Source organism: Oratosquilla oratoria, chromosome 7 (assembly GCF_046742065.1).
Source record: "Oratosquilla oratoria isolate Oo_2021 chromosome 7, ASM4674206v1, whole genome shotgun sequence".
Lineage (NCBI taxonomy): Eukaryota > Metazoa > Arthropoda > Malacostraca > Stomatopoda > Squillidae > Oratosquilla > Oratosquilla oratoria.
The window spans coordinates 23,438,660-23,448,659 of NC_134783.1; the positions used below are offsets into that span (position 1 = coordinate 23,438,660).

The 10,000-nt window shown below is 36.8% G+C and overlaps 1 protein-coding gene across 1 annotated transcript in view; it reads left to right on the plus strand.

Annotated features, from left to right (window-relative positions):
• The first annotated feature begins 7,809 nt into the window (after positions 1-7,809).
• LOC143027003 (zinc finger MYM-type protein 1-like) overlaps positions 7,810-10,000 on the plus strand; it is a 3,688-nt gene continuing 1,497 nt past the window's right edge. The window contains exons 1-3 of the mRNA XM_076187824.1: positions 7,810-7,874; positions 8,674-8,813; positions 8,942-10,000. The exon at positions 8,942-10,000 is cut by the window's right edge and continues 1,497 nt beyond it. Of these exons, the coding sequence (XP_076043939.1) occupies positions 9,719-10,000 (282 nt within the window). The 5' untranslated portion in view covers positions 7,810-7,874; positions 8,674-8,813; positions 8,942-9,718. The remainder of the gene's footprint in view (positions 7,875-8,673; positions 8,814-8,941) is intronic.

Below are 10,000 nucleotides of genomic sequence, written 5' to 3' on the forward strand. Positions count from 1 at the left end.
GCAGAATTATGAACGACATTGTAAACATGGTTTAGTTTCAGCTGCTGGACACGATATTTTATAGGTAACATTCCTACTTTGCTAAATTCTTCTATACCAATATGACTACGTTGAGGTAAATTTAACACGAATCTATTGATTTTATTTTGTGCAACCTGTAGCCGAGACTGGTTTATTTTATGCTCAGACTACTGTACCAAGAGCTACAAGTGAAATCAATGTGATGCTGTATCAGGGCTTAGACCTGAAGCTTCTTTGTTTCCATATCAAAATGTCTGGCTTTTCTGTACAAAAAATTACTTTATGTGAATACTTGGATACAATCTTATCCGTTAAGACATTCCCAGAGAGGGACTGATCTAAGGGTATTCCAAGATAAATTACCTCTTGCTTTGACTGCAAGACATTATCCCCACATCTGACCTGTACACTGCAGTGTTTCCTGAGGTTGGGTTTTGATGCGAAGACAATACTTTCCGTTTTACCAAGATGTAAAGACAGCTTGTTATCTATGAGCCAGTCCTGCACTGATGACAGTTCAACACTCAGGGCCTCCTCTACTTCAACTGGGTCCCTATCTGAGACCATTAGTGCGGAGTTGTCTGCATAGAGCAGTAACTTACAGTTCACCGCACCTGGCATATCGTTGATATAGACCAGGAACAGAAGAGGTCCCAAAACTGAACCTTTTGGTACACCACAAGTTATCTCTCTGTCACCTGAGCAGTCTCCATTTACGTGTAAAAGTTGCTTGTAACATGTGAGATAGGACTTGAATCAGCCAATATTCGCCACTGTGTCAAATGCCTTTTGTAGGTCCAACAAAACTAAACCCATGTAGTCACCTCTGTCGCATTCCTGTTTCATCAGATCGTAAATGTATATTAAGCTGGTGCCTGTTGAGTAATTCGATCTAAAACCAGATTGCATGGAGTATAGTTATAGATGCAAAATACAACAACAACAACAACAAAATTTTATCGCGTTTTTTTTTATCATTTTTATGAGTTTTTCTTTTTTTCAATCTCGTCCAAATTTGCTCAGATATTAAATATCTAGTATATAAAACAGGTGCAAGTATGCTATTCATCCCTTCCACATATGCGCATCTATCTTATTCAAAGAAGCATTAGAGTATAAAAATAAACAAGGAATTGACCATTTTAGTCACTGTCAGATGCTGCAACCCTGCATCAAGTGTAGATACTGCATATGGGCCAGTATGGCTATTGGCTGGCTACCTTACAAAATTTACCTTTTATCTTAGCATACTCTTCAAAGATTAAACACTTCAATTTCCCATAGTGACCCTGGATGTTGCCTAAACACAGATACGCCACTTGGACAGTGGATAAGGGGTTAACATAGTAATGGGGGGAAACTGTTGTACTCCGCCACCCATCAAGGCTCAGAGCTTACTTTCTACCTGACTTTTTGCTCGCTATCCCTTAACTTTAACCTACAATCATACATAAGTCCTTGAGATGTAACTAAAAAAAAAAAAAAAAAAAAAAAAAAAAAAAAAAAAAAAAAAAAAATTTTTTTACATTTTTTTTTTTTTTTTTTTATTCTACAAGCACCCGGCTTCGCCAGGGGTGCTTGGCCTGCGGCGCTGCTTGCTTCGCTTCGCGCCATTGGGGCTACGCCCCCTGAGATACCCTCTGTCCCTGAATTTTCTTGTATTAATAAAGGTTCTACAAATAAAAGATAGATTTTTACAAATGGTTTTATTTAACATCAAATACAAATTTTGTACACCATCATTGCTTCATTTTCTTTCTTGGAGGGCCATCATCTTTAATATCTGAGTCCTCTTCCGAGTCGTAGATAGTGCTTGGAAAAACCATCGAATTTACTCTTTTCGACGTCTCCGTTAAACAATTGTAAATCGTCAAACATTTCATCTGAATACGAAAAGTCTTCATTTTCACGTATGGCGACATTAAACTGAAGAACTTTTAAATGGAACTCCTTCAAAGACTCTATCACAGAAAAGCTTTTGGTTTTTCCATAAAGACCCGGAAAGGTTCTAGCGTGTTCTGCTCGAAGCTGTCCAAGAAGCTCAGAGTTGTTTTTGGTGTCTTTCTTTTGTATCTTTTTTGAGCACGTCACCCATTTCCAGAAGTGTCGATAACGTTTCATCCTAGAAGAATCTTCCTCAGAACTTTTGGAAAAGTAATGAAAGGGTGTGTGTTAAAATGAAAAAGGCTTACTGGCTCTGGCTTGAGAAGCGTTACAAAACAATAGGGGCGCGAGGCGTTTTGCAAAACCACCCAAAAGTCAGAGAACCCATCCAATTAATTTCCACTCCCAATCCCAATCCCACTCATTATCATTATCATGCAGGGAGTCCCATGGGACTTGAGCGAGTAGCAACGTTTATAGATATAAACTTTATGATAGATATACAATCTCAGAAAATAAGCTTTTATATAAAATTGAATATATTTTAGAGTTCTTACCTATATTCACTAGACGAAGGCAGTGACTTGATTAGTTATGAGAAGTGAAATGCAGAAGATTGTGACGTCATGTCGTTGCTTGGAAAACTACGCATCATAGATGCCAATTCAGGAGTTGGCTATACTTTTAAATACTGAATATGAAAATTCTATAAGTATATATATATATATATATATATATATATATATATATATATATAAATTTACATATATATATATATATATATATATATATATGTGTATATATATATGTATATATATATACATATATATATACATATATATATATATATATATATATATATATATATATATATATATATATGTATATATATATATAGGTATGTATCTTGGGTTAAATGAAATTTTAAATGATATTTTATTATAAGAAGTGAAATGTTGAAGATTGTGACGTCATGTCGTCGTTACTTGGAACACTACGTCATGTCTCTTCCTCTGATTAGCTGGGACCCGGAAAGGTTCTGGCTTGAGAAGAGTTACAAAATCACCACGTCAACACAGGGGCACGAGGCGTTTTGCAAAACCACCCAAAAGTCAGAGAACCCATCCAATTAATTTTTTAGTAGTACTAAGAATTTTTTTTTTTTGACAAAAACATGAATATTTTCGTTTTCTTGTATATTTTGTTTTAAAATAACTTAGCAAGGAAAGGAACCATATTGCAAAAAAAATCTATGTTAGAATATCAAATAAATCAATATACCCCTCACTTAGGTTTTCTATGGTGTTAGGGCACTTCCATTTTCTGTGGTTTCATGTTTTATCTATTTTACAGTGTACAGTTGCCCCACTTAGTTTTGGCACAGTTTTAAAAATGTTTCGGACAAGAATAGCAACACGCCCGGTATTCTTTTTTATTACATTTTCGTATCTGTTCATTTACATGTTTTTGTTTTTTTTTAATAGTAACTACCTTAGAAAATGTGACAAACAGCGAAATACTCAAAATGGTGTAGCAGACGACACATTTTTCTTGACTTACTAATGACATCAATCACTCTTATTTGACAAGTAATGCGATTAAAATACGTTGCAGAGGAGACAGAGAGAGAGAACGCAGGAATCCGTTGACGTAGAGGTCGATGGTAGACTAACCAGCTTCAAGCTGTGAGTGGTGTTGAGTGCACTGACAAACTAACCAAAACTAACGCGTATACTTATAAGTTATGTTATAACCCTATTATTAAATCAATTATTTTCATTTATTTATTCAACAGAGGGCTTGTGATCCAATTATGTTATGTATGATTGTAGGTTAAAGTTAAGGGATAGCGAGCAAAAAGTCAGGTAGAAAGTAAGCTCTGAGCCTTGATGAGTGGCGGGGAGTATAACAGTTTCCCCCATTACTATGTTAACCCCTTTTCCACTGTCCAAGTGGCGGATCTGTGTTTAGGCAACGTCCAGGGTCACTATGGGAAATTGGAGGGCTTAATATTTGAAGAATATGCTAAGATAAAAGATAAATTTTGTAAGGTAGCCAGCCAATAGCCATACTGGCCCATATGTAGTATCTACACTTGTTACAGGCTTGCAGCATCTGACAGTGACTTTATATGGCCAATTACTTGTTTATTTTTACACTCTGTCTAATGCCTCTTTGAATAAGATAGATGCACATATGTGGAGGGATGAATAAAATACCTTCACTTGTTTTATATACTAGATATTTAATATCTGAACAAATTTGGACGAGATAAAAAAAATCATAGAAACATTTTTTTAATAAAAAAACGCGATATATATATACATACATATATATATATATATATATATATATATATTGCATCACAACATTGATCACAAGCCCTCTACTGAATAAATAAATGAAAATAATTGATTTGATAATAGGGTTATAACATAACTTATACGTACACAAGTTAGTTTTGATTAGTTTGTCACTGCACTCAACACCACTCACAGCTTGAAGCTGGTTGTTAGTCTACCATCGACCACTACGTCAACGGATTCCTGCGTTCTCTCTCTCTCTCTCCCTTTCTCTCTCTCTCTCTCTCTCTCTCTCTCTCTCTCTCTCTCTCTCTCTCTCTCTCTCTCTCTCTCTCTCTCTCTCTCTCTCTCTCCTCTGCAACGTATATTAATCGTATTACTTGTCAAATAAGAGTGATAGATGTCATTAGTAAGTCAAGAAAAATGTGTCGTCCGCTACACCATTTTGAGTATCTTGCTGTTTGTCACATTTTTAAGGTAATTACTATCTACCAAAGAAAAAAAAAGAAAAAACAAAGTATGTAAATGAGCAGACACGAAAATGTAATAAAAAAAAGAAAACCGGGCGAGTTGCTATTCTTGTCCGAAACATTTTTAAAACTGTGCCAAAACTAAGTGGGGCAACTGTACATTGTAAAATAAATAAAGTATATCAAAACATGAAACCGCAGAAAATGGAAGTGCCCTAACACCATAGAAAACCTTAAGTGAAGGGTATACTGATTTATTTGATGTTCTATCATAGAAAAATTATTGTAATATGGTTCTTTTCCTTGCTGAATTATTTCAAAACAAAATATATGAAAAATCGAAAATATCCATGTTTTTATTTTTGGTCAAGTTACAAAAAAATATATATATAAAAAAAAAAAAGATTTTTTTTTTTTTTTTTTTTTTTTTTTTTAGTTGCATTTCTACGTATAGTAGATTACGTTCCCTGAGGTAGGTATCTAACTGATTGTATACGATACGTTCCAAAACTTTGGAAATAACACAGGCCTGTAGTTTCCTGCATCAGTTTTGGCGTTTTTCTTATAAAGAGGTGTTACCCGAGCCCTTTTCATGTCGTTTGGGATAAATCCTGAACTGATTGACAAATTGATTCTGTGAGTTATTGGAGGTGCTATAATTGTGACCCTGTCATTAACAAACCTCGTAGGAATTTGTCTAACTCTGTAGCCTTATTGGCACTTAGGTTAGCCAGTAATCTAAACACCTCTTATTAGGTGGTCTGATGTAGTTGGGAACACTTTGTGGACTTATCTTTTTAGTACTCCTGAAGGTACCCTAGCCCAAATTTCCCAGAACCCGTTGGGTGGGATATTACTAGTTTAGTGGCTATGGTTGTGAAAAAGGAGTTGTAGTGTTTAGCTATGGTGTTCTTGTCAGAGTTAAGTTCGTCGTTTATCACGAGTCCTATCCTGTCTGCTTTGCCATTAGGCTTAGTGTGAACTTGTAGGTTCTTCAGAGTTTGCCAAAGCTTCTTTGGATCATGTTTGTTCTGGTTTACCATGTTAGTACAATTATCATCTTTGAATTTTTCCTTCCAATATTTCACCTTATTCTTATAGTATAGATAGCCATTATAGTCCTCCTGTTTTTTACTTTTCCTAAACCTTGCCATAAATCTGTCTTTATCTCTAATCAAGCCCAGTACTTCGTTTGCCATCCATGGTTCCGTCCTCTGTTTTATTCATATTTCTTTGAGAGGCGCTACTCTGTCAATAATAGTAAGAAATGTGTAGTTAGAATTAGACCAAGCCTCATAAACACCAGAACAATTTAGTACTAGCGATTGGTTTGTCCTACCCAGTTCATCTACAAAATGTTACCTTGAGTAATGCCTCATGGAACGAAGCTTTACTGTGTTATGCTTATTGTAAGTCGTTTTCCTATATTTCCTAGTACAATACATGAGCATGTGGTCACTAAGACCATAATCACAAACACCAGCCTGCGTTATCTTATTACAATCGGATACCAGGATAAGATCTAAGATAGACCAGGAAGTGCCTGTTATTCTAGTAGGCTCGTCAATCAGTTGTATCAGGCCATGATATTCTATCAAGTCCCTCATTGCCTCAATATGGTTATTGTTTGTACTCTCCAGATTCGTATTAAAATCACCTAGGATAATAATTCATTGAAACAGGTAGTTTCTAATGTGCTATAGAAAGACATCTCTTTCTGCGGTTTGTAACAGACCCTGCATAAGATGGGATGCGATTTAGGTAACAGTATTTCTATCCACACAGCTTCGATGCACTCGTTACTCATAAGGTCTGTGCAGGGGTTGAATGCTATATTATTGTGAATGAAAGTATATACCCCTCCTCCAGTCCTCTTTCTATCAATATGCACAACACTATAACCTGGTATTGCAATTTCTGAGTCGGAGATGGTACTGTCCAAGATCTATATATACCAGGTCTAACCACTTCCGACCGAATTTCGAGAGAGTTGGCGCAGCGGGCCCGTGACATCACCTGGCTGCTCAAAGTGGGGTTCGCGCGTCCCGTCGCTGTTAGTTGATGTTGGTTCGTTGTACGGGCATGTCGCTGCCTCCGCCCGCACCGCTCCACGCAATTAGTTATATTCTGACAATGAAGATCTATATATACCGGTATATATAGATCTTGACAATATGGCTTATTGTACCATTAAGGGTTGTGGCTCAAACCAAAGAGGAATTAAGCCAAATGTTAATTTTCATCGTTTCCCTGCAAATACACGCACATGTGAACGTGTACACATATAAGCACACACGACGATATCTCCCCGTAAAATACAAGTATATAAACACACACACACACACACACACACACACATATGTGAACGTGTACACATATAAGTACACACGACGATATCTCTCCTTCCCGTAAAATAAAAATATATAAATACACACACACTCATTATTCAAATTTCTCGGTGGCGTAATCGGTTGAGAGTCAGGTATTCAATGTCAAGATATCGGCGGTACCTGGTTCGAAGCCAGGCCAGGATTAATTTTGTTTTCAGTCTCGCTGCGCTTCGAGTCGTTACTCCAACTCTCGTGGGCGGGGAGTTGGAGATATGTGTGCGTGTAAGTTCATAGATCGGACATACGAGCTCTGAGCTCTCTTCCGGGAGGGAAATAGCTGTCGATCACGAGTCCAATACGTGATCCAAAAGACCAAGATGAATCACACACACATGTGAACATGTACACATATAAGCACACACGACGATATATCCCCTTCCCATAAAATACACACACACACACACACACACACACACACACACACACACACACACACACACACACACACACACACACACACACACACACACACACACACACACACACACACACACACACACACACACACACACACACACACACACACACACACACACACACACACACACACAGAGCCGATTCTAGCTATAGGCGGTATAGCCGATTGCCTAGGGCCCCCAACCTACCAGGGGATTCCCGGCCGGCCCAAATGCTAGGTAACGGTACCGAAGGTCAAATATGAGCCTGTGCCTCTCCCGCTCGCCGACGCAAATAAACAACACGCCTCTTGCAGTGTTTGTTATTGTTTGAGATGTTTTGTTCGTCTGCTAAAAATACTATCTTGTTAAAAATCACCTACATCTTATTTAATCTAAAGATATAATATGGTAAGCATTAATTGGCTTTATATATTCATTTATGTGTTCACTAAGCTAGGGCTTATGGCTACAGATGTTATTAATTGTTGATTATAAACTCTTTTTGGCTATTAGCTTACTATTCTTTGTCCAATTGTTTGGCTTTATTTGTCACTGGAATTGGCATCACCAGCGTTCTTGTTTACTCCTTGGTCGCTTCATGCTCAGCTTCTAATAGTGTAAATTTGTAAGTTTGTGTGTTCTGTGACTGTAAATTGGAATTCCTTTTATTATATTTGTATGCACAATAGGAAATGTTTGTATTCTATGGAATGTTTACCTTTTCCACCTTTTTCAATATTCAATGTTCATATATGTTCATATGTTCAATTTTGTTTATTTTGTATCAATATTTTATCCAATCCCTTATTTATTTATTCGCTTATTTCTTTATTCTCAAAATTATGATTATTTATTTTCTCACTTCACCTACCTAATGAAAAAAACACTAGATGGCAGGACCGAGGTTAGCTCAAAAGGAAGTGACAGAAATACATGAATTCTATTCCGTTTGTCGTGTGGTCCGTTTCTCTAGTTCGTATATAATATTAAGATAACCACAGGCTCAACAATTACCCATCTGTTCACCTTTCAGATCTACCCGAATTTCGTGTATGTAGAATTATTTTTATTAAGGGGTATTTAAAAGGTTTACACTTTACAGATATCTGTGTTAGGCCTACACTGATAAAAATAATCATATTTATTCTACTCGAATATCGTGTATGTAAAATTGATTCCATGTATTTATAAGGTTTTCACTTAACAGATTTCTGTGCTAGGCCTACATTAGACTCTAAGACTCGCCAATCATCATTCCCGTAATGGCATCAAAACGAATTTATCTCAGCGGAGCAGAGAAACGAAAGAAAAAGAAATTTGACGAAGAAAAATGGTCAAAAGAAAAAGGTAATTCATTATCGTTTATTTAATAATTTAAAGAAACATATTAAAGTTTGGTTTTATTATGTTTTCTGAATGGTGAGTATTATTTTAGACTAACGCCTAATCATCTAAGGAAATTTGTAATTTTGCAGGATCAATTCTAAAATATATTGGAGCTCCAGACAGCAAGCCAGAGGAATATTCTGAACTTCCTGAACAGGATGCTCCAGTGCCATCACATTCATCAGGATCTGTCCAGGAAGCTGTACTGCCACCAAGACCACCACATTCCCCAGAACCACAGAAGGCATCATCTACTTCTGAGCAGCCTCCCATTTATTCTAAACCACTAGATCCTGCTAACTGGCCAACCATTCTGTCTGATGCATTTAGAACGGATGCAGTAGGTAGAGGGCCATTTCAGATTAGTTCTGATTTCACATTTCCCAAAAAAGAAGACGGAAGAAGTTTTCATTATCATTATTTTTGTAGAACATTGGTTAATGGAGAAAAGATGAAGCGGACTTGGCTTATCTACTCAAAAACAAAAAATGCTCTCTATTGCTTTTGTTGTAAATTATTTTCAACCAAAGAACAAAAGTTAGTGACAGAAGGACTGACAGACTGGAAAAACATAGGCACACTTTTGAAAAGTCATGAAAGCAGTCCAGCACACATAGCGCACATGGCAACCTGGAAAGATTTACAACTCCGTTTGCAAACTGGAAAGACAATAGACCAAGCTGAAAGAACACTATTGGAGGCTGAAAAGAGGCGCTGGAGAGATGTCCTGACTCGCTTAAATCGCCATTATCCAATCCTTAGCCGAGAGAAATCTTGCATTTAGAGGTTCATCAAACACGTTACACCAGCAGAATAATGGGAATTTTCTAAAAGAGGTGGAGCTGCTTGCTAAATTTGATCCTGTCATGAAGCAGCACATTGAGCGTGTTGAGAGTGGCCAGTTCAGTCATTCCAGCTACCTTGGAAATATCATCCAAAATGAACTTATTGCTTCAATCAGTACTAAAATAATGGACACAATGGTGACTGAAGTTAAACAGTCCAAATATTATTCAATTATTTTGGACTGTACTCCCGATGTAAGCCATCAAGAACAGATGTCAGTCGTCATAAGGACTATCAAAATGGATAAGAAACCAGAAATTAAGGAACATTTTATGGGGTTCCTTGTAGCTTCTGAAACAAAA